Source organism: Pseudochaenichthys georgianus, chromosome 14 (assembly GCF_902827115.2).
Source record: "Pseudochaenichthys georgianus chromosome 14, fPseGeo1.2, whole genome shotgun sequence".
In the NCBI taxonomy this organism is placed as follows: domain Eukaryota; kingdom Metazoa; phylum Chordata; class Actinopteri; order Perciformes; family Channichthyidae; genus Pseudochaenichthys; species Pseudochaenichthys georgianus.
In genome coordinates this window covers 11,733,009-11,758,437 of record NC_047516.1, presented here as the reverse complement: position 1 = coordinate 11,758,437, position 25,429 = coordinate 11,733,009, and the positions used below count along the sequence as shown (strand labels likewise).

General features: G+C 41.7%; 3 protein-coding genes across 3 annotated transcripts in view; 1 reads left to right on the top strand and 2 right to left on the bottom strand.

The window, feature by feature from the left end:
- The window catches only part of stk10 (serine/threonine kinase 10), a 42,795-nt gene extending 42,020 nt beyond the window's left edge, over nt 1–775 (bottom strand). Inside the window, exon 1 of the mRNA XM_034099118.2 lies at nt 194–775. Coding sequence (XP_033955009.1) covers nt 194–352 — 159 coding nt within the window. The 5' untranslated portion in view covers nt 353–775. The remainder of the gene's footprint in view (nt 1–193) is intronic.
- A 2,264-nt stretch (nt 776–3,039) lies between these two features.
- LOC117458233 (cytokine-like protein 1) lies at nt 3,040–5,096 on the bottom strand. The gene is made up of 4 exons (XM_034098579.1): nt 5,027–5,096; nt 4,603–4,647; nt 4,176–4,322; nt 3,040–3,120 (listed from the first exon to the last, which is right to left on the bottom strand). The coding sequence occupies exons 1-4, from the start codon at nt 5,030–5,032 to the stop codon at nt 3,064–3,066; spliced, it is 255 nt and encodes an 84-aa protein (XP_033954470.1). The 5' UTR covers nt 5,033–5,096; the 3' UTR covers nt 3,040–3,063.
- Nucleotides 5,097–9,641: 4,545 nt separating this feature from the next.
- Nucleotides 9,642–25,429, top strand: part of stk32a (serine/threonine kinase 32A) — a 100,104-nt gene continuing 84,316 nt past the window's right edge. The window contains exons 1-2 of the mRNA XM_034098424.1: nt 9,642–9,929; nt 11,020–11,522. Of these exons, the coding sequence (XP_033954315.1) occupies nt 11,471–11,522 (52 nt within the window). The 5' untranslated portion in view covers nt 9,642–9,929; nt 11,020–11,470. The remainder of the gene's footprint in view (nt 9,930–11,019; nt 11,523–25,429) is intronic.

Genomic DNA, 25,429 nt, shown 5'->3' with positions numbered 1-25,429 from the left:
TGAGAACACGAGTGATCAAGTGACATTTAAAACGTAGATAGTCAAGAAACATTTCAAACATAACTCAGTGTTACTGAACTTGGCAACAGGTGAGAGACTTATCATTGAAGTTTGAGGCGATTATAACATCTAACAGGGTTTATCATGGCATGGTCCTTTTACAGGTGCCTCGTGTCTCTGAAATTACACTCACCTTGTAGACCTTTCCAAACGCACCGTCTCCCAGCTCGCCAATAATCTCCCATAAATCGTTTGGGTTGATGTCCCGGTGAACGTGCTCATACTGCTTGACTTTCTTTTTCATCTCAATAGTAGGCAGACGGAGTATCTTGCTGAATATAGCGAATGCCATTATTGACAATGCAACAACATCTACCTTAAAAAAAAAAGTATGATCAGGCTCTACGCAGAGAGCATTACGCACACAGAGAAGCGCAGCCCGTCAAAAAACAGTCAAAACGCAGAATTACTAGTCTGCACTTCCCGCGTCCGAGAGAAAAAAAGGGTAAAACAAATTCAGAGAAGTTATTCTACGCAGTCCATGAGTACCAGGTGCTCTGAAGGCTCTGCAGTTAAAATCCCATTCACAAAGTGCTGAGGACGCGCGCTGACCACCTGCCGCTGCTAACACGATGGAGTAACCGCCCGCCTGTCAGCCTGCTGGGCAACTTGTTGCTTCCGACTGGCCGAAAACGCCCCACCTTGTAACGCAACAACCCTCCCACTGCCGTCATGGAAATGTAGTTGCTTTCAAAGAACATGCAGTCGTCACTATCGCACCGATGAGGTAAAAGGACTGCATGTCCGGGTTGTTGCTGGGCGTGTCCTAAAACAGCTGTTCCATTAACACAAATAAACCACTGTGGAATGTAGTTACTGACTAATAGTGATCCAATTGTGCTGTTCTTATATACACTGCATCACTACAGGCCTGATGTGTAAGGCTATATTAGTTAGGCCTATACGTTATCGGTTTTATTACATAACAAAAATGTGAAACTCTGGCTTTTCATAAAATATCAATGAATAAAAAACTAAAACAAAAGATAAGAAATGATTGAATGATTAATTTGTTTCATTTTAATTTACCTGCACTGTTTTTCTCTTTTCATTCAGAAGACATGCTGGTTCAACAGACAGTGCTATGGCTCCCTCTAGTGGCGCAGTCCGCTCAGTGAACTGGTGCGTGTGGAAAACTGCACAGATACAGACAGACATAGCAGTTTTACCAGGGACTGCTTATGATGAATACATAAGTATTGTTAAAATGATTGACAGATTTTTTGAAAGACATATCTTAATAATCGTTTAAATCTTTAATCAAGTAAGATGTCCAACATTCTTAATGTTATACTTCCCAAATGTCATGAATTGTTGTTTTCATGGGTCATATTTGATAGTAAAAATAAAAAAAGCACAACCAATTTCAAGATATTACCTTAGACTTTTGAATAATATCAATATGTTCTTGTGATAATAATAAAAAAATCAATTAGCCCTACAGTATATGATTACAACATCATGCTGACAGCTAATTGTCTGTTTGAATAGTTTTTTTGGTCTAATCTTTTTAAAATTGCATTTCTGCTAAATAGAAAGGAATATGATTATATAAAATATTTTATTGAGAGAACTTCAGACTTAAATAAGTTTTCTTTAAGTCTGGAGCTTCTTTTTTTGTACCTTATAGCAACTGAGGAACTTCTGTATAATATTACAAATCAGCAAAGGCATTTGAACAAACATTCTAAAATAGTCAGTGGAGAGAAATGGTCTATTCTATTGCGCTTTTGTTTATTAACATCACATTAATCCCCCCTCAGTCTTCGTTAATCAGTTTAACTTAAACACTTTAGTATTTGTATATAACAAAATTAAATGGAGGGGTGAAGTACGTTTTGATATCTTTGAGCAACGTATCCGATGTGCAGTTTTGTGTTATCAACCTCAGGTGGAAGAAGAAAACATGTGAGTTAAAGTCTGGGAAGTCAATTTCTGAGGAGTGCCTGATCCGCTGTTCTCTGTACAAATGATTGTTGTCAGCGAAATTAAATTCAAATCAATGCTGACATTAAGGAGGATGTCTTATTCTATCAGTCCATAAAGCCCTTCTAAAGGAAACTCATTGACCTTCATTTACCACCTAATTTGCATGAGTAATTTTCTCTCTGAATTCTATTATATGAAAAGATTAGCCAATTAACGGCTGAATGACCAATTATGGACATGAAGATTGGTTGAAGTGAGCGGTTTAAATGGGTTGGAAAACAGGATTTTGCATGTATTGTTTTTATTATTATCCATCATATATTAGGCAAATTTGTCTTATTTCCAACGTAATGCAAAATGAATCACTTTGTTAAACGTTCTCTTAATGTCACTTTGCACTCTTGATACAAAGTGAAAGAGAGATTTCATTCTGTAAATCCCTAGAGCCTGCAGTAAAGAGACAAGCTCATGCAAGTCCACACTGGCCCACAGAGGTTACTTATCCCTTCACTCTCATTACTTGCGATTGTGTTTGTACTTTGTACAGTTCCTATGACTACAAAAAGTGAATGAAGCTCCAGCGTGGTAACTTGATGCACTTTCTCTTCCTCTAGCACCCCTTGGATTCACATAATGTATTTCATATTTAAGTTATTAGAATAAATCAAATATGTATTTTATTGTTAGATGTAAGACAATGCAGTATTTTTGTTTTGTTTGTTTTTGATGCTTTCAATTATATGCTTATGTTTTTCTATACTACTCTGCTCTTGTGCCAAAAACATTCTTGACCAGTGGATGATGAAGAGCAGAGATCTTGAAGTAGACCTCTTTCACCTCTTAAAAAAGGAAAGACTGGACAATATTGCAGTCTGTATTGAAGGCAACTAACAAGCTTTTGTACAATATGCTATCATATACTTATATCAGAATAGAAGGCATTTCCATAAAGTTTATTATGTGTTTCCTCAGTCTGATTCCACGGTAGTTACCATAGATTTAGTCTTGCGTATTTTAGTTATTGCCCATGCTTAAGGAAGGACTGTATAGCTGTCAGACAGTAATATTAATATCTCAGTATCCAGGGTAGCGCTCCAGCACAGCACAGTCATAGATTGTGAACACCAAGTTCTGAAAAAAAATCAAATAGATGTTTTTAGTTAAAACAAGATATGATTTAGATATTTGAATGCAAAGTTTTTATTGTTGGCAGTAGCTCAATTTCAAATGCAATTAAAGTTGAATGCATTGTTATCTGAAATTAAACATTCTAGTAAACAGAAAATCACCAATATGCGTGTGTATACTTATACCCACACATTGTAATTTCAGGCTAGTGTTGACATTAATTCTAGGTCCACCTTTTTCTGGTAATTAAGCTTGCTGAAATGACCGTAGTGAAAGTGATATAAAGCTGTTAATAAAAAAATAACCACAAACCAACAGGAGTTGTCTCCACAGTTCAGCAGAGAAGGCTCAAATATCCAGAGTGATCTGCATGTGTTCCATAATCTGAATCATAAACCCTGTTTAATCCCGTGATATGACCCACTGAGTGACCCATTAAATGTTTTTTCCTTTTCTGTTTTATGTTGTGCTGCAGTGGTGCAGACTTTGGCTCAGTGTACATGCAGTAGATAAAGGATCAGTTGTACCATTTTTTTTTTTTCTCTAAGTATAATGTTCCAATAACAAAATATAACTACTGTAGAGTATTGGGAATACAGGAACAACAATTGGGCATTTAATAAATGATGTTATATAAATACCTATTACTGTAAATCCTATGTACCTATGTTTTTAAGATTGGGATTCACCTTATTTTAAGATAAACAGCACAACTTCTACTAACAATACAATATAAACTATTACTACTCAAAAACCTCCTGTATCAACAAAAAAGGCACATGTTGAGGTCCATTAAAAATAGAGATAATGTAAAAAGAATAATTTCTCAGCAATCTTATTTAATGTTTGCATAAATGTATCTTTATATGTCAGATGTCAGTGCGATTCATTTGAAGCCTCTTACATCTACTGTCACTGCATGCTCATGCTACAGCCCCAATGGCAAACTATAAATACCTTTATATTCTGCAAGATGTTTTACTTTGTGTCCCCATATAATATATTGCTATTTGAGCCTCATTGTGTTGAATCTATTTGGACCATTTGTCGCATCTTACCCCGTGACATTTCTCCGACATGAAGATGAAGAGCTGTCTGAGAGTGTACCCCAGCTTCATCACTTCTCTGGTGTAAGCGCAGCGGCGGTCTCGCAGGCCTTCCACCAGGGAGATGTATGTCCTCATTTTGTGCATCACACAGGCATTCTGCCTTCAGCATGAGTAGCAATTAGTGTCTCAGTGCGTGATTTACAGCTTAGGTTTTCAGACAAAATACCACAGCTGTTAGTGTGGAAAAATGTTGGACAGTGATACTACTCAAAACAAAAAGTGATGGATGAACAACAACTAAAAGTATAAGATAAGAAAACAATTTTTTTTACCTTGAAATAAGTACATTTATACATGCCAATCATGTAAAATAACAAATACAATCTCGCATCATCAACACATGTGACAATCATGGGGAATTTAAAATCATACTTACATGGACATCAAGGTAGAGATCTGGCATGTGTGCCATGCAGTAAATCTGGATGCAAGGAAAACATATAATACATATAAAATTCAAGAATTCAGCATTGACAGGATAATATTATATAGTTCTTTAAACCTATCCATTATCTTAGAAATCACAGTTGCCAAAACAAACCCAACTGAAATGTGTCTACAAATTACAAGATCACTATTGTTTTGATTAGATTGGATTAAACTATATTGACGCATATTTGTATCTAGAAAATAAATGAAGGAATACTATCACTATCTGTCCAAAGTACAATAAATAAAAAAGCACTATACTGAAAACATCACAGAAAATGTTTACACAAAACAATTTGAGAATATATGCTAAACCAAACTTTAGTGTCCAATGTAATCGATATAGAGCAAACATGCAGCAGCTGACTTACTTTCATGGCCCCTCTTCAGATCTGCAGCATCTAGGTGAGATCTCGCACCATGCTCAGCACCTTACTGTAGCATGTGGGGGGGGAAGAAAGGGTAGCTTAGTACCAGAGGCACAAGAGACGAAACAAGAAACAAGTGTTTAAAGATCGCCATGACTCCCTGACACCTACTTCACTAATTGAAACTATGTTTGTTTGTGAACTGATGCACACACGCAGCCACGTATGCCTGTAGACAGATTACAACACACCCTCTGTTTACTCCAAAATAATTATGCAACTGCAGGGGATTGACAGGAGACAACCCATTGTGTAAGATGAGACGGACGGAGAAAGCAAAAAAAAAGGCTAGAGAGTAGTGTGAGCTGTACATTTTTGTCAAAGATCTCTATACTGGAAAGACATACATTCATAATAATCTCAGAAATGAAGGGATATTCGGCAAGTTATTTTTTATTTCAGAGTGTAAGTTGTTGAATAAGAAGTCAAATTTGAATTTACTTTAGTAAATGTTATGAATGGGTGAAGCAGGTAGGACTCAAATGCAGAATTTAATGAAAAGCGAGCTTTATTAAATAATAAAAGCTGTGGCAAAAAAGGCAGTATCCAAAAAATCCAAAACAAACGAGCAGCACAAGGAACATGGACCGTGGAATAACATGGAGGGGAAACAATGAACCGACATGGAACACAGGGGAAGACTAGACTAAATACACAGAAGGGTAATCACAGGACAAGACACAGCTGGGCAGGGGAGGGAGAAACACAAGGGCAACAGGTGAACACAATAAGACAATCAGACACACAAGGGAAACTAACGACAGGGCTCCTCCCTGTCGTTAGTTTCCCTTGTGTGTGACCAGACAAAACACAAGAAGGAAGACAAAACACCGAATGAACAGACCTACAAAACCCATAACCAGACAGACAACACTAAAACCGTGACATAAACCTAGGAGTGTGACAGTAAGATTATCAACACCACAGTGTAGAAATAAATGCTCCAAGTCATGCTTTTACTTCACATGTCAAATTGTATACGCAAACATACTCGAAATGCAGAAAAGACCCTTTTAGAATATTTTCTATTGTGGTATTGTAATATGTAATATAATCATCAGTGATGCTTTACTGTCTAAATCATTTTAACCTTGGTGAACGTGGGCCTAATATTACATTATTTATAGATAGCTGAGTAGTTTGTACATTTTCCCAAAATGATCAAATGCAAAAAAGTCAAAAAATTGCATTTATGTGTTAAATACATTATCATTTTTCATCGGAAAAGTTAAAATGTCTCAACTTAATACATTTGACTGTGTAAAAATACAATCATTTCCGATTATAGTCAAGAATAGTAAATGCTCTTTGTTACTTTCCACTAGTCAATATTAGGTTTCATATATTTGATCTCTTAGTATTTGTACCACAATTATAAAAAAAAACATGACAGTGACTGTAGTTTACCAGTCTCTAGATAAATCTCTAAATTAAAAATACATTTAAAATGAAACTGCTGCATGTTTTAAGTGTCTTTGACATGTTATTTGCCGCTGTTTGCATTTATATTTGAGGCATATTGAGTTTTCACATTTTAACTAAATGTGTCATATTACCCAAACTGCCAAGCCAGGAAGGATCCAGACAGCCCTGAGGCGGAAAAGAGACCAGATCATTCAAATGTTCGACCTTAATATAGAAAAATAACAGCTTTAATAGCCTGTACCCTGATACACGTGCTCCATAATCTATCATCTCTGCATTGGATAGGGGAGTGTGGTGTTGAGACCCCGACTGTAATATTGATCATGGCAGTGATTTATGCTGTTAAATATGTTCCATTAATACCGTTGCTGTATAAACACCAGGTGCTGTCATATCCTGTTATGTCTTTTTTTCTCACTAGATGGGGCTAATTTCACAGAGTTAAACACCTTACATCTTCATGAGCAGTCCAGCATGCTTAAGTGTCATGTTGAAATTTAGCAAAGAAGTGTATTTTCTTTTTACAAGCAAAATAATATCCTCAATTAGGACAACATTGGCACACGTTAAGTGTCTGTACTGTGTTTCTCTCCAGGTGTGATATGACACTGGCATCACTCATCTCATCTAAAAGAGGAGTACACCCCCTGATGCCGCCAAACGCACAATACAGGAGATGAGTGATGCTCGTCACCTCTCACAGCCTGTGTTGATAGTTTGAGGTCTGTCCCCTTCCTCTGTATGAAGATGGATGGCCCACACCGAGTGTGCCCTGGCATGACGGAGAGGCGTTAAGAGGAAGAAAAAGTGCAGCGTGGGCTGTAAGCATATCTCTGGTCCCACAGTCCCACCACTCAGCCGTTCTCCTCTCGACCTTGGCCTACTCAATTAACAGGGGACACGGGTGACAGTCCTTGTAATGGAAGGATGTGTTTTACAGTTAGTAGTTAATGGCCATGGAAGGTAATGAATTATTAGAGATTGGACTACAGGAATCTATCCCTAATGACAGAGAATTCCAATGCGGCAAATCCATATTATGGTTTTTAAGACCATAGATATTCATTACATATATCAGGTGACTCACATGTTTTTTTTATCTTTTCCTCTGTATTTGAAAATGTAGGCTCATGTATGGAGATCATCTTATAATTGAGGTGTAATACATCTGTTAAGTTGTAGAACTCTATCTCGATAACATATTTTCAAAATAATAGGTCATAATGATATAATCCTACATTTTATGTAAGTATTGTAGGCCCAATGTATGGTAAGGCAAGGCAAGTTTATGGATATAGCACATTTCAACACAAGGCAATTCAAAGTGCTTTACAAAAAACGAAAGACATTAAGAAAATGGCAAATCAGTCATTAAAAAGAAAAGATAATAAAAGAAACATTAAAAGAAAAAATACATGGATAAAAGTTACAGTGCAGTTTAAGATGTGAATAGTTCAATTAAAATCAGCGGCAGAAAGAAAAGTCTTTAGTCTGGATTTAAAAGTAGTCAGAGTTGCAGCGGACCTGCAGTTTTCTGGGAGTTTGTTCCAGATATTTGGAGCATAATAACTAAACGCTGCTTTACCATGTTTAGTTCTGACTCTGGGGACAGAAAGCTGACCAGTCCCTGAAGACCTGAGAGATCTGGATGGTTCATAATTTAGCAGTAGGTCAGAAATGTATATTTTGGGCCTAAACCATTCAAAGCTTTATAAACCAGCAGCAGTATGTTGAAATCTATTCTTTGACACACAGGAAGCCAGTGTAAAGACTTCAGAACAGGAGTAATGTGATCCACTTTCTTAGTGTTAGTGAGGACTCGAGCAGCAGCGTTCTGAATCAGCTGCAGCTTTCTAATAGATTTTTTAGTGAGACCTGCAAAGACACCATTACAGTAATCCAGTCTACTGAAAATAAAAGCATGGACAAGTTTTTACAAATCCTGCTGTGACATTAGTCTTTTAATCCTAGATATGTTCTTTAGGTGATAGCAGGCTGATTTAGTAACTGTTTTAATGTGACTGTTGAAACTCAGGTCAGAGTCCATGACTACACCTAGATTTCTGGCTTTATCTGTTGTTTTGAACATTGCAGGCTGAAGCTCAGCACTAACTTTTATACGTTCTGCTTTGGCTCCAAAAACCATTACCTCAGTTTTATCTTTGTTTAATTGGAGAAAGTTCTGACACATCCAGTCATTGATTTGTTCAATGCACTTACTCAGTGTTTGAATTGGAGCATAGTCTCCTGGTGAAATTGTTACGTAAATTTGTGTGTCATCCGCATAGCTATGGTAACTTATTTAGTTGTTTTTCATTATGTGAGCCAGTGGTAGCATGTAGATGTTAAAGAGAAGAGGCCCCAAGATGGAGCCTTGAGGTACCCCACATGTCATATTTGTCAACTCAGATGTGTATTTACCTATAGAAACAACGTTTTTTCTGTCCTTTAAGTAGGATTCAAACCAATTTAGAACTCTTTCCGAAAGTCCCACCCAGTTTTCTAGTCGGTCGAGTAATATGTTGGGGGGGGGCACGAGGTTGAAACAGCATGGACAACAATGTGCCTGGCTGAAAAGCCTTCGAGCAGAGTGGCAAAACAGTATTGCTGTAGGGGGTGCTGTGCTAAAGCTGATCGTGACCTCTGACTCCATGCTGACACCATGAGAGGAAATAACTGCCTGCAGAAATAAATAAGGTGGAGTATTTTTGAGGCAATGCATATTTTAAAGTGACAGGCATATACTTTTTTTAAGCTAAAAGTGCATACATTATCTGATTATGTCACTCAACCCTCATTTGGGGCTCTAATGTAAGCAAGAAAAAATCACTACAGGGTATTTTTAGTGACTCTGGGGCCCTTAAAGTGAACTTTAACTATGACAGGAACACTCGTTTACTTGACTTTATTTCCAAAATTAAATATTCAAGTTATAAACAATAAGGCGTAATATATGTGGAATCTTTGTAGAAATGCATCACAGATTACCATTGTTTAGCTAAGTGTATAATAACGACATGGGAACCCCCAGTCGCCCGATCCCACAGCAGAGCAGCCTGACCAGCCCGTGAAACGTGCCTCTCCAGGCGCACGGTGCTGGCCAGCAGCGCATTACACAGGCGGCGATGTGGAGGTCAGTCGCTCATCAGTGCCGAGCAGTTTCCCCCTTAAACCCCTATCTCTACTCGTCGTCCAGAAAACAAACGGGATTTCTCATCTTACTCCATCGGTGCAATCCCGCAAGTCACGTCTCGCTGTGTGGTTTTCATTTTTCGGGTGGCAGGTGTCCCGGTGCGTAGTCGTCCTCACACCGGACAAGTGATGCTCTGAGCTGCGCTGTTGCTGCGCTGTCGCCTCGCATCTCTGCAGCAAAGCGGATAGGGAAATGGTGCCAGGCTCAACTCTCCGGCGGCATTCAGAGGTAGGTACCTACAGCTGCACCCCTGCATACATGCACACAAGGTGGGATACTTTCTAGTCAATGCATGTTTGTCCCATTTGATCAGATAACAGAGGCTCCGAGCACAATGTCCTCTGCATGGAGCTCAGCACTGCGTCTCCACGCACTACTTTTTGAATATTGAATTTAACCCAAAATCGATACACATATATTACTGTGGTGAATGACCTTATCATATAGTCTAGGAAAGGCATACATGGAAGGGTTTCCCCTTGCGGATTGATTGTTGCAACGATGACTTGAAGTTTGTCTTTTTAACCCTCAAATGCATCTCAGTTACTCATGGCAGTCATTCATTCTCCTGTTAGATATTATTATGTCATCCAGTTTAAAATTATACCATTACAAACCAAAGCTATACATATTGTCATAAGATATTGGAAAAACAACAAAAAATGTGGCAGCCTGAATTCTTATATTCTTATTAATTGTATGTTTTGTATTTTTTTGTAATGGACTCATGAGGCAGCAGAGTTCCATTTTTGTGTCTCTAACAAAGCGTAGTAACTATCATAATCTCACGTCCTGAAGAGGGTAGCCTGAGGGATCCCATTTACAGTACACAATGCCAGCAAACTATAAATCAAAAAGCCTCCCATTTTTGTTCCCCTAATGGGAAAACTGTTCATGCCATTCATCACACATGCACTGCAGAAGGTGCTCCACTGGGATGAGATTATGATAAAGATATGAAAACATAATAATTGATAAATGACGGATGAAGTAAAGAAGGAAGGAAAGGAAGGGGACCTGTACAAATAGAAATGAGGGTAATTTCCCCTCCTCTTTGCTAATCAAGTTGATTTCTAATCAAGTCCTTTGCATTAATTAAAATACCTGCTATCACAGGTATTTTAAGTTGGCAAGCATGTGTTTTTCTTTTTGTATCTTAATTAAACATAATGTGTCAGTCTTTCCATTTATCATTAAAAGCTGTGTCATTAATGTCTCAGAGGCTCTACCTTTCCACTTGTCCTCCCTCCCTCCCTTCCCTCCTCCCTCCCACCTTCACCCTGCTGATGGTGTCATGTTTTCCTGCCTCCCCTCACAGGTTAGACTCTCACTCATCAGAGGGTCAAAGCCACAAACACATCACCCCCCCACCTCCTGCCTGGCGAGGGTCCTCCTTCTGACTGCATCCATCTGAACTGCAGTGAGGACAGACGGGAAACTTACACAGTAGTGGAACTACGTGTGAGTGTGTGTGTCAGCGCCTCAGTGCCTCTAGTGTTCCCTCTAGCCCTCCACTGTGTGTGTGCAATGAGGTGTGTGTGTGTCAAGGTGGAGAGTTAAGAAGACAGGACCTGTTCAAGTCAGCAAAGTCTGCAAGTTCGTGTCAGGGCTGAGCAGTCCATGCACGTGAGACTCTGTGTGATTGTTTGTGAGTGTGTGTGTGAGGGGCTACTGTTGACCAGGCAATGATTGCGTCTCAGAGGGAGAGGCCGTTCGATGCTGAGTTGAGCTAAGGGAGCAGAACAGGAGAATCTGTAAGAGGAGCAGCCATGGGGCTCGGACAGTCCAGCAAGGCTCCGGTCACCGAGGAATCAGACGATGGTGAGTAACTTTAAATATTCTTATACGACTTTCCTCATTTTTGCATCTTTGTTGCTCTACTTTTGAGCTCCACCGTTGACTGCCTCATCCAAGGTTGTCCATCTTTTCTGCAGCCTTATCAATGTGTTAAGCTATTCCTATTAGCTAACAAAATGAAGTGCACTTACAGTAAATGCTCCTGACGGATGTAATGCTGATGAGGCCTGCCACTACTCTTCCTCAGCAAATGGAAAAGAAGGAATACCCCTTGCTGTAGCCAAAGTTTGACTTTGATGTGGCCACAACATTATATATGAGGCAATAGAATATAATATAATCAAAAGTTGATTAAGATATCCACGAAATGCTTCTGGACATGTTTCAGTAATGTTAGCTTTTGGCTTCATCTTTATAATTCCTGAAATTGCCATGAATCTTGCGAGGCTATTATTTTAATTTTTTTGAGCTTTTAAGTCAGCATTAAAATGAGTTATAACTTTGATTGGCACAGCTCTTGGTTTACATGTATGTTCCCTTTTCTTGGTGACCTGAGTAGATAATAAAATGTGAAATGTATTGATTTGCGATTTTGTCTCTGAAATTTATTCCACCGGCTTCCCCCAAGGACTTCAAATAAGTCAGTGTTACATGAGTCAGTGATTTAGTCTGGAGTGAGATAGCTTCCCCAGGTGTGTCCTTACTGTATATATGTTTTCTTTGTATCTGGTATCCTAAATGACCTGATGCATGTGTCTTTTTATAGAGTTGTAATATCTGTGTTTTTGGCAGTGTTATATTTCATTTAAAAAAAGGTCTTCTGCTTAAATAAGCGATTTAGTATTGTTAGTGGCATTTTCTTTAACCACAACTGTGTCAAATAGCAGCATCCCATGGTGAGGAAATTCATATTTTCTCTTTTTTACTGGAGGCAACCTCTATGAAATCCTTATCCACGGTTAACCTTGCTGCTTGGTAATTTTGCGGGCTGTTTTGCAAATGTCACTCACAACACAGTGTCTCTGAAGTCTGAGCTAATGCAACAGTGAGTGCACCTTCCTGACTTCTCTCTAAAAGAAAAACAGCGTGGGTGATTTAACCGAGGGCAGGAAAATAATAAACAGACCCATCGTTTAGATTATAAAAAGCCCTTCTCACAGTATTCCCCTCACTGATGAAAGTCCCGCAGACACAGGCCGGGTTCTCGTAGTGAGGTCAGAGGAACCGGGCAGGTTAACATCGTAGACATCACCCTCTGAGTAGCAATAAAGATGCAAATTGAGTTTTCACTTTACACTTCAGGAACAGTGGTGGATCGTTTGTTTGTCAATTCAACAGTGCACATTAATAAATAATGGCATTTTAAAATATATATTATTACCAAATGTAAATGCTCCGAGGGTAGCTCACGGTGATTTTCATCTGAAGTTTCTGTGCACCTGACAGCTTTAATTACAGTTGTGGGTAAAGCTATTAAAAACATTTTACTTATTTACAAGGATGGTTGAGCCCTCCAACCCTTACTTGCAGTTGAGATTGTGGTTGCATATCAAAGCTCCACTAAAGGACAGGTCTGCAAAAATGTGGCACCCTCCCATATTTCACATTCAAAATATCAGTGTTGATTTTAGAACATATATGACTTGAATAAATACGGATGAGGATTAAGGCCACGTGTTAATTTTTCTTTTAGATCTGACCACAAGAGATTTTTTTTGGTTTAATTATTGTCAGAATTGTTATTCTTTCATCAGAAATCCGATTTGTTTAATACATTTTTCTGACTTCTCAGAAGTCTGACTGTCACTTTGGGTCAGATCTAAAAAAGATTATTACATCTGGCCCTCCTCTTTCATAAATAAGTGGGAAATTCTGATAAATTAGTTATGCCCCTTACTTTTCGTGTTTGTAATAATGTATATATATGTTTGTATAATCTAATTGTGTCTAAAAGGGGGTAAACAAATCAAATTGATGTCATATGCCACCTAGACATGTATTTCACAGTAAACGCAGCAGCAGAAAAGTTATCCAAAAATAACATTTTTAGAATAAGTTATTGCTATTGGATGGTACAGACAGACTGCTTTCCTTGCTGGAGTCAGTGATGCATATGTTGTGGTTCAAACTCTGAGTAGATTTACAGAGAGGCATGTGCATGAAGGTGAACTCTGTCAAGACATGTTTATCTCCTCTGAGAATGATGTGTGTCCCACATGTGCTCCCCCATGTGCCACATACGTTTTTCACCCTGTGAGCAGGAGGGTCTGGTTAATGGACAGACCTTGTTTACTGCTGATCATGCTTTATTCACATCACCGTGGCACATCGACCCATGGGCTCTGTTTCAGTTGTCAGAGCAACAGCATGAGCGCTGATGTCCCCATGTTGGTGGGTCCTTAAGTGATTTACAGGCGTCAGTGAGAGAGGGGGGGGGGGGGGGGGGTGAGAGAGAGAAAGAGAGAGGCAAATAGAGTGAGACCGTGCGTCCACAATGAGACGGCTAATTTTGAAGACGTGATTTATGTTTACCGCACAGAAACACTTAAACAAGAAAATAATGGATAAATCAACCTTTCTTTGTTCTATACAACAACACCGTGCATCACAGTCAAACTCTGGTATTGAGGCTGAGCTAGTTTTACTCTTCTTAGTCCCCTTCTGCTTTCTGTAATCACCTTTTCTTTACTTTATACGGACTCATGATTTATTTGCCCTTCATTTACATATTTTTCTGTTTCTGTACATCTGAATTACCACGAACAAGTGCTTTAAGGGTCATTAAGCTTCCTTTCAAACCATGCAAACGCATTGCTGCATCGAGTCAGTCAATCACTTTATGATTGAGGAGTTTTGAAATATAAAAACAAAGACATGAGCCACCGTATTGCAGTGGTCCTTCACTAAGATGAACATAAAACACTTTAGTTTACTTAAAGCTGATCCATTCTTAACAAAAAGTACCAAATGTGTATTCCACCAATGAAAATAGAAAACATCTGTTGAGATACTTTTACTAAATTAAACCAAAAGTTATTTTTGTTGTTGGTTTTCAAATATGTATGTCTTCTGTAGGGATATGTCTGTGCCTGGGAGTGCAACAATCAGAGTAAAGAAGTAAAATTGTATCGATGGACTGTCTTACAAATTGTTGTTTTTCTATGTTATTTTTTGACAATAAGAACAATTGTTCTCATTCATAACACTCCGTTCGATGTCTCACTATGGGATGCGCCTCAACGCGTATGCAAACATAAGCATCAATCTCATTACGCCAATCCTGATTGGCTGGTGATCTTGACGTCAACGTCAGGGAATCCACCCACCCTTTAAGTAGCTTGCGCTTTGACGCAGCGTCATTCAAACACCTCTTCTCGCTTCAGAGCACATCTCGTTTTATCAGTAACCGGGCTAGCTTAACGGTCCACAGACTGAACCCAAGCTAACATTCGGTCGACGGGCGCTTGCCGGTTACTTTTTTGCTTTGCAAGAAGATTGAGCAATATTAACACACCAGTTAATATTGGAATCTGCCTCGCCGTTCTTTCTGTCGAAATAACGGTAAGGTTTGATTTTTTTCTTCAAGCTAGTAACATACCTGTTGCTAGTTTGTTCTTCCCTCCACACCGACACCACGGTAAAGAGGATGTTCTCTTTTCTCTCTCACACCAGAGGAGACAGAGATAAAAAAGGTATTAACACACCAGTTAATATTCTTTAAAGAGTAAAATCTACACCGTCGCTTTTTTTCCTTTTGGACTAACGGCAAGGTTAGATTTTTTTTCTCAGTAACGTACCTGTTACTAGCGCGTCCACTCCACGCCGACACCCCGGCGATCGAAGATGGACCCTTCTCTCCCTCACACCAGAGGAGTCAGGGACTCGGAGGCTCGGCTATGCGGCTGCGGGTTTAACATTTCAGGCACAGACTCACACCAGGTCTGCTCGTCCTGCCTCGGGAGGCTATCGATAACCCCGGCTCGTGCGGGCATTGTACCCGCTTCACCATGAAGAGCCTCCGCCGACGGTTAACATGCCAAGCTAGCTTGTCGGGAAAGGACTCCCTCATGTCCGCTGATTCGCCGTCTGGCAATCAAGACATGGTGGCGTCCGCTGCAGAGATTGAGCCCCGCGCTGTGTCAGACTGGGGCTCAACAACAGCGACAGCCGCTGAACCGGAGCCCCACGCCGCTTCAGGCTGGGACCCGGTGGCGGCAAGAGCCGCGAGAGCGGAGCCCCGCGCTGTGTCAAGCTGGGGCTCCCAATTGGACCTCACCATGGTTCCACCCGTGGAGGATGTCCTGGAGTTGGACTACATGGAGGACGAAGAGGATACCTCTGAGTTCCTCCTATCTGACTCAGATGGGGATGACATCTTCGTTTCATCGGCTCAGGCTGCTAAGCCGGGAGTGATGTCCGCTCCCCCGGGCGAGAGCACACCAGCTTCGCCCGTCCTAAGCATGGACTTGCAGGCCGTGTGTCACCGCGCTGCGTCCAGGCTGGACATCCCATGGCCTGAAGCGGCCAAGGAGACCTCCAGATCTCGCTACGAGGGGAAGAACTTGCCCCAAGCAGCGAGGACGAAGAGGCAGCTCCTTCCAGTCTTTCCAGAGATGCTGGACGAGGTGTCGGTCTCGTGGAGAACCGCTGGTGGCAGCCCACCTCCAACCGAGGCTGGCTTCGACACCAAGCAGGAACCCCATGCTACCGACAAAGGCAGACCGTTTCCAGTCAGCGATGACCGAATAGGCCTATAAAGCTGCAGCTTTGTCCGCCAGGGCTCTCAACGTCTCCTCGCTGCTGACCACCTACCAGGCAGAGCTTTGCGAGGACATGTCGAGCAGACCTGAGCCTGCCGTGTGGGACGAGATTGCAGCGATTACGGACATTTGCCTCCGTGAGCCACCTGGCTCTCTCCTGGACCACCATCATTCCGATGGTGGTACAGGAGAGAGCCAGGTGGCTCAACCTGACCAACCTTCCAGACCGGGAAAAAGAGGATGTTCTGGACATGCCTATTGTTCCCGAGGGCATATTTGGCTCCGCTCTAGCTTTAATGCAGCTGAGGTGCGAGTCAAAAAGGAAGGGAGACAAGGCTCTCCAGCTCTGTCCCCCCGAAGGGTCCAGCCGCCACCTCCAATGGTCCCGCGGCAGGCCTTCACCCAAGCTGTCTCACGTACTGCCCGGTTCAAAATACCGAAGCAGCAGAGACCGCAGCCCGTCCCGGGTCCCCAGCCCAGGCACGAGCTGGCCAAGAAAATCTCCGGTCCCGGCAGCGGCCGCTCAGGCGCAGCCTACCCAGGTTTTCAGCCACCAGGCGAGGAATAAGAAGCGGGCGGCCTGACAGCCTCCTCTCCTCTCCTCGATGAAGGAGCTGGAAGTTCCCTGTTCCCCAGCTACAGAGCACGTTCCAGTGTTGGATGCTCATGTGTTTTCTGGGTGCCGCCATGCCCCCATCTTCCCGCCGCCTCGAGTGATGCCAGAACGTCATCCTCAAGTTCGTGCCATCAGGGAAATGGACTTAACATCAAAGACAGCAAGTTCCGCTGCCTGTTTAAGTCACACAAACACATGTCATCATTGTTGTTTCAAAATAAATCATTTTCCACTGTCGTTTCCAGGCTTGAAGCCAAGGGTGCAGTCAATAAAAATGAAAAGAAAAACAATAAACAGTCTGTCGTCTGCCCCTCTTTTGAGAGCGGCTACGGCCTCTCTCAAAAGGCGGACAATAGACGGGATTGTGAAGGCACCACCGCCACGCGCATGCGCAGTGTCGGCCGGGGTTGTCAACCTGGGGTACCACCGTGTTCAGACACTAGAGGGCCCCATAACACAACAAATAGAGACACTGAGGTGTGACATCTCCGCTCGCTTTGAGAAGCGACAAGTGGAGGATGCTCACAGATTCTGCTTGGGTTTTCAAGACAGTAACACGGGGCTACAGGCTCCAATTCGCTGTCACCCCCCTCACTTCTCTGGCATTCTGTATTCACAGGCCCGGGGAGAGTCGGCCCATATTCTAGAGCAAGAGATTTTCTCGCTGCTAGAAAAGAAGGCTATATCGATAATACCCGCCGAAAAGAGTCAGAGCGGCTTTTATTCCAAGTATTTCCTCGTTTCCAAATGGGGAGGGAACGGAATTCGGCCTATACTAGATTTGAGAGCTCTGAACAAATATCTCAAAAGATACAAATTCAGAATGCTCACTCACACATCTCTGTTGCGTCTCGTGCGCCAAAACCACTGGTTCACATCAGTCGACCTGAAAGATGCGTATTTCCACATCCCAGTATATTACCCACACAGGAAATATCTGAGGTTCGCCTTTCAGGGTGTCTGTTACGAGTACAGAGTACTTCCCTTCGGTCTGTTTCTCAGCCCGCGAGTGTTTGTACGGTGTACGGAAGCCGCGATAGCCCCGTTGAGACAACAGGGTATTCGCCTGGCAACTTATCTGGACGATTGGCTCCTTCTCGCAAGTCGGAGCAAGAGGCTATTACGCAGACGAATGTCCTCGTAAAACACCTGCTCAACCTGGGTTTTGTAATAAACACAGAAAAGAGCATGTTGTCTCCAGCCCAGACTGTACTCTTCCTGGGCCTACGCCTGAATTCGGTGCCCTTTACAGCCCGCTTGTCAGCAGAGAGAGTGAAAGCCTTCAGGCTTGCCTCGCTCATTTCCAGCCACGCAAATATGTTCTCTTCAGATCATGTCTGTGGTTGCTGGGGCTCATGGCGTCAGCCATTCTGGTGGTACGACTGGGACGCTTACACATGAGGGAGTTTCAGCGCTGGGTAGCTGCCCTCAGATTGGACCCCGCGCGTCATGGCGCACGGAGAGTGATGGTCACTATGAAATGCGTAATGGCTCTGCGCCACTGGCTACACCCGACTTTTCTAGTACGGGGCGTACCTATGGGTGCTGTCCTATCGCGGAAGGTGGTCACCACAGACGCATGTCTGACGGGCTGGGGGGGTATATACAAAGGTCGACCTGTGAGGGGTCTCTGGAGACCTCCAACGGTCACACATACATTATCTGGAGCTTTTAGCGATGTTCCTCACCCTGAAACGCTTTCTGCCTTTTCTCAGAGAACATCATGTCCTTGTGAGGACAGACAACACGACCACAATAACGTATATAAACCGCCAAGGGGGTTTGCGTTCTCTCCAGTTACACATGCTGGTACGCAAACTGATCTTATGGAGCTGCGGACGTCTCCTCTCTCTGAGAGCGACGCACGTACCAGGAGTGATGAACATCGGGGCGGATCTGCTGTCCAGAGTTGCACCACTATATGCAGACTGGACTCTACATCCAAGGATTGTGAGTCAGCTGTTGGTGCGTTACGGCCGAGCCACGGTAGATCTGTTCGCATCAAAAGAAAATGCTCAATGTCAGCTGTTCTTTTCAATGAGCGATTTAAACGCACCGTTAGGCATGGACGCGCTCGCGCACGTTTGGCCTCCGGTCCTTCTGTACACGTTCCCATCCCTGGCTCTGATTCCCCAAACTCTGGCCAGAGTGAGAGAACAACGCCACACACTTATCCTGATAGCTCCGCACTGGCCTGCAATGTACTGGCTGGCGGAGATATATCAGCTGCTGTGCGGGCAGCTGTGGCAGCTCCCACTACGCAGGGACATACTGTCTCAGGCGGGGGGGGGGGGCGATCTTTCACCCACACCCAGAGCGCTTGGCACTATGGGCCTGGCCCGTGAGTGGTACAATCTGAATACAGTGGGTCTCCCTCAGAAGGTGATAAACACTATTCAGAGTGCAAGAGCTTCCTCCACCAGGTCTCTCTATGACTGTAAGTGGAGGGTGTTTGAGGAGTGGTGCCTTCAAAAAGGACACATCTCTTTTCAATGTCCTGTCGGGGTGATTTTATCATTTCTACAGGACTTAATTGATAAACACAGAGCTTTCTCTATGATTAAAGTGTATCTGGCTGCTATTGCTGCATGCCATGTGGGCTTTGAGGGAAAGACGGCTAGCCAACATCCTTTGGTCTGCCGTTTTATGAAAGGGGCTCGCAGGCTCCTCCCGGTTTCCAGGTCACTGGTGCCCTTATGGGACCTGGCAGTGGTTTTAGATGGGCTCACTCGACCTCCATTTGAACCCCTGGAAGAAGTTGACATGAAACACCTGTCACTGAAGACAGTGCTGTTACTGGCTCTGGCATCTGCCAAGTGAGTCAGTGACATTCATGCGCTCTCTGTACATCCTTCGTGCACTCAGTTTGCCCCGGGGCAAACGAGAGTGTTGCTGAAGCCCAACCCTGCCTTTATACCTAAGGTGGTTGGCTCATGTACCCCAATTGACATTGTGGCATTTCCTCCGCCGCTGTGTTCCTCTGAGGAACAACGGCCGAATTGGCTGTGTCCAGTTTGTGCTTTACGCATCTATATGGACAGGTCAAAAGAGTTTTGTTGTAATGACCAACTCTGTATATCCTGGGCTAACCCTCAGAAGGGCAAGCCCGTTACCAGGCAACGGCTCTCCCACTGGATTGTGGAAGCGATTGCTCTGGCTTATACGAGTCAGGGTTTGCAGGCACCAACGGGCCTGCGTGCTCATTCTACTCGTGGACTGGCTACATCCTGGGCTTTGCTCAAGGGTGTTTTCATCCAAGACATCTGTGCAGCAGCGAGCTGGTCCTCGCCGCTCACTTTTTTCCGCTTTTACAGGCTAGATGTCTCTGCTCCAAGTGTGGCCCGCGCAGTGCTGGGTCCTGTGTTAAGTAGTGTTAATTTAATTTAGTTTTAGTCTTAGTCCTGTGTTAAATTTCCTTTTTAGTTTTAGTCATATTTAGTCACCTTCATCCTATTTTTATTTAGTCAAGTTTTAGTCGACTAAAAGTCTGAGCATTTTAGTCTTAATTTAGTCGACTAAAACAGTTTAGTTAAGATTTAGTCGACTAAAAGTCTGAGCATTTTAGTCTTATTTTAGTCAAAGAAAACTAATTATTTTAGTCTACTTTTTGTCAATGAAAACTGTTGAGTCTTTTTTAGTCATCAGATTATATAGAACATTTCAGTCAAACTAGTCTAGCCAAAACCAATAATTTGTCATTTTAGTCAAACGTATTTCACAATAAGATTATATCTTGTCCTTATTTGATGAAAAACACAGGTTGAATGATTAAGAAGCTTTGCAGAGATCTGGTCAGGTTTGTGGTGTTTTTACCAGCTGTGGCCACATTGCTTCCCTTCTGATAAAACAATGCATTCGCTTTTTTTCTCCGCCTCATTGTAGTGAAAATGGGCCCAATACTGGGATTGGGAATCGTTTCTTTCTCCCAAGCAGTGGTGGCTTTAGACTTTTTCGTTGTAATTTTGACGGACAGGATTGTAACATTTCCGTCATAATCCATTATTACCCGTCGAGTGCACAATTTATCACTCACTCGCACTGACGGGGGGTATTCGGTTAACGCGAGTGCGACCACTGCTCCCAAGCCCTGTTGTTGCCATCTTATTTTCTGTTAAATAAGGTTAGTTAGACCATGAGTTAGACCTGAGTCTTCCTGACAGTTCATATTGTGCCGCTGCCCGGTGTAATTCAAATATACCACTGCGCGCAGCACAGACATACACAGCTGCTGCCCTGCCGCAGCACCGAAAATGGAACTGCTGGGAGAAAAACTGACTATCAGAGATGTAACGTTATCTTTGATAATATTTTGTCTCCTCATTTTTCGTCAACGAAAGTAAAGAGAAATTTTGGCATAGTTTTTATTTAGTAAACTACATTTTCGTTGAAGGTCGTTGACGAACATATTTCGTCATAGTTTTAGTCAACGAAATTAACACTAGTGTTAAGACAGAGTTCTGCCTGTTAAGTTCTGGTTGTTTTTGGTGATTTTCGAGATAAGCATGTCTAGCAATACGGGAGTTTCAATATCCCATAGTGAGACATCGAACGGAGTATTATGAATGAGAACTATAGGTTACTTACGTAACCCCAGTACTCAGAGTAACATGAAGTGAGATGTCTCACCAGACGGCCTTTCTTGCTAAGGCGAAGCGAGAAGGGGTACTTATTTTGAATGGCGCTGCGTTGTAGCGCAAGCTACTTAAAGGGTGGGTGGATTCCCTGACGTTGACGTCAAGATCACCAGCCAATCAGGATTGGCGTGATGACATTGATGCTTCTGTTTGCAAACGCATTGAGGCGCATCCCATAGTGAGACATCTCACTTCATGTTACTCTGAGGCCTGGGGTTACGTAAGTAACCTATAGTTTTCCTTTGGCCTTACTGCCACACAAACCTTAACCAAGCTTATGCCATAAGGCCCAAAAATACATTCGATATGGCATTTTCAGTTTGATCAACTATCTAAAAAACATGGCCTTAAACTCTTAATTATAATTGTCATATATTAGAAAATGTGGTCATTTTCACATTTCCGCAGGGGTCAGTGTGGACCTCTGGAGAGACTTAAATTACGCAATAAAAAGTATGAGAATAAAAGAAACCACCTGTCTTTAGTCCTACATACCATATAATTGACACACACCATATAATTGACACTATCAACTCTAATCTTGCTTGGTGATTTCAACAACAATTGGTTGGATAAATCATCTGATAGAGAGAAAAAACTTTTCAGTAGTCTAAATATTAAACAGCTAATTAATGAGCCAACTCGTATCACTCTTAGAACCCAATATCTGCTTGACTAGATACTGGTGTCACATCCTGACAGAATCTTAAAAGCTGGTGTCATGTCGGATTGCTTCAGCGATCATTCAATTGTTTATTGCGGAGGCCTGTGGCGTAGTGGGTTGTCCGTAGGTGTTCGGATCAGGGGGTCACAGGTTCAAACCCCGCTGCAGTCAGCATGTCGTTGTGTCCCTGGGCAAGACACTTCACCCCAAATTGCTCGTGTGGGGATTGTCCACAGTACTGAATGCATGTAAGTCGCTTTGGATAAAAGTGTCTAACAAGTGACATGTAATGTATTGCGTATGGAAAATTAAATTAATTAAACTACCTCCAAAACTAGTCAAAATCAGACAATATAAAAAATGGATTGTTGATTTATTTATTAATGATGTTGTTGCCCTTAATTGGGACAGATTTCAACTAATACCTTTTGTACAAGATGCTTGGGATTTTCTGCATAAAGAGCTCACTGATATCATGAACAAACATGCACCTGTGAGAACGGTTAAGGTCAAAGGTCAACATCACCCTTGGATCAATTCTGAACTCATCAGTCTCTTTAGGGAAAGGGATAAAGCATGGTCGATATATCGTCATTCAAGAACTATTGCCGATTGGGAAGTATAAAGGCATCTTCGAAATCTGAGTAAAACCAAAACCCGAAATGCTAAATCGAACTACTATAAAGAATCTCTCACATCGGACTTTAAGAATCCCAAGCAATTTTGGACTAAAATTAAATTTATTTTAAATAAATCATGTAAACATTCTATTAATAAAATAAAAACTGCTGATACAATAATTCATGACCCATTATCCATTGCCCAAATATTTAATCAGCATTTCACTAATGTATGTTCCACACTACTATCTGACTCCTATTTGACGACTGGTATTTCTAATAGTAACTCATACTGCAACAGTTCTTTTTCTTTTAAGAAGATTCTAGCAATGTGTGGTTGTTAATGGTAAACAGTCTGACCTGTTGATCCAACAAAAGGGTGTACCCCAAGGATCAACTCTGGGCCCACTTCTGTTCTCTATTTACATAAATGATTTATCTTCTTGTCTCATTAATTGTTGTACTCACCTTTATGCTGATGACACTGTCATATACATCCAAATCAGATTTCTCACAAATTCAGATCTCTCTTCAATCAGATTTTAATATCTTACAGGACTGGCTATCACACAATAAACTACTGCTTAACAAAACAAAATCTTATACCATGGTCTTTGGTACCAGGCAGAAGCTCAAATCCAAACCTAATGTAGTAATAACATGTAAGGATGGCACTTCTCTGCATAAAATTGATAGCTTTAAATATCTTGCTGTATGGCTAGACTCTGAACTTTCATTTAAACTACATATAAAGCATGTAATACAAAAAGTCAATTACGGAATCGGTGTTTTACACCGCTCTCGCAATTGTTTTACGCTCAGTGTCCGAAAGAGTATTGCTTCTCAACTTATTCTTCCGATTATGGACTATTGTGATGTTGTCTACCAAAATGCACATAAATCAGATCTTGCTCCACTCAACATAGCCTACAACAGACTATGCAGATTTGTTCTTAGTTGTCCTTTTCATACACATCACTGCACAATGTATAACCAACTTAAATGGCCTTCTTTAAATGTAAGAACGCATTGGCTTCAGCTGATATTTAAATGCATTTATCTTAACTATCCCCCTTATTTAAAGCAGTATTTTGTACCCTACTCACCAAATCATCAAGTTAGACATTTTGTTCAGATGTATTTCTCTGTCCCCTCTGCAAAAAAATTGATTGGCAGAAGAGCATTCATTTTCAAAGCCCCAACAGACTGGAATACTTTACCTGCTGCTATTAGATCTCTTGCATCATTGGGTATGTTTAAACATGCATTGTTATCTCACTTTCAACTGGTCTGTACTTGTTATTAACTGATATTGATGAAACTGATTTGCTCGACTGTCTCAAATTGTAATGATTGTGTGCATTGCTTGAATTTTACTTAACAGACTGTATGTGGTTTGTCTTGTGTGTCATGTTTTGCATTTTGTCTTTTTGTTTATGTATGTCTGTAAGTTGTTGCTATTGTCGGGACCCCCTTGAAAACGAGATGGTGCATCTCAAGGGGTTTATCCCAATGAATACACATTTCTATATATATAGTGTGGATGAAGGGTCAGATCAGAAAACATTTTTTTTATATTTTGTTGGCTTAATTTGGACATACTAAAATACAAATATGCAAGACAGGTGTATACCCTACAGAAGAGTGCAGTCATAGAGAGAGCCTGAAATAGTGTGAAGCCCAAACTGAACAAGCGTGGTTACTTCAATCCAATCTGATTAGCGTGTGTCAGTCAAATTCAAATTGACTAGCAGCTGAGGTCTTCCATCAGATGGTTTCCTCAGTTAGTTTAAGCCATGGAAAAGCTGCCAATGTGTCAATTCCAATCATGTGCAGAATTGAATCATTACACGCTCTGTTACTCATGTGTCCATCATTTATTATTGCGCATTAAACCCTTCAGTGTTTTGCTAGTAAAATACGAGTCCTCACCTCACTCCCTCCCAATCTCTCCGTGTTGGCCTTGCTCTCTCTCCCTTTCCCTTTGTCCGTCAATCTGAAAAGAAAAAAAACAACACAGTTGAATCTCCAAGTAGCTCATGTATATCCGACTGTGTGACTGTGTGTATGCTTTGTGTACATCATTTGTAAGTCCATGCATGTATCTATGCTTCACATAGTCCCTTTGGTTGTGTAAACACTCCAACATAGATAATGTGAGAGAAGTAAGTGCCAGTGATACATGACTAACAGAGCATAACATTAACTGTCACATCCAATAGATCTAGTGACTGCAGGCAGAATGAGAAAGTGTGTGTGTGTGTGTGTGTGTGTGTGTGTGTGTGTGTGTGTGTGTGTGTGTGTGTGTTGTGTGTGTGTGTGTGTGTGTGTGTGTGTGTGTGTGTGTGTGTGTGTGTGTGTGTGTGTGTGTGTGTGTGTGTGTGTGTGTGTGTGTGTGTGTGTGTGTGTGTGTGTGTGTGTGTGTGTGTGTGTGTGTGTGTGTGTGTGTGTGTGTGTGTGTGTGTGTGTGTGTACCGTTGCAAGAGAAGTAGATCATGTTTATGTCCAATATATGTATGTATTTTGATGACGGATTGTGAATACAAATGTGTGCAACTGTCTGTGAGTGTGTGTGTCAGACGAGTGCAGAGAGTGGGAAGCAGCTGTTTCTTGCTCGGGGTAACAACAAGAGGGAAA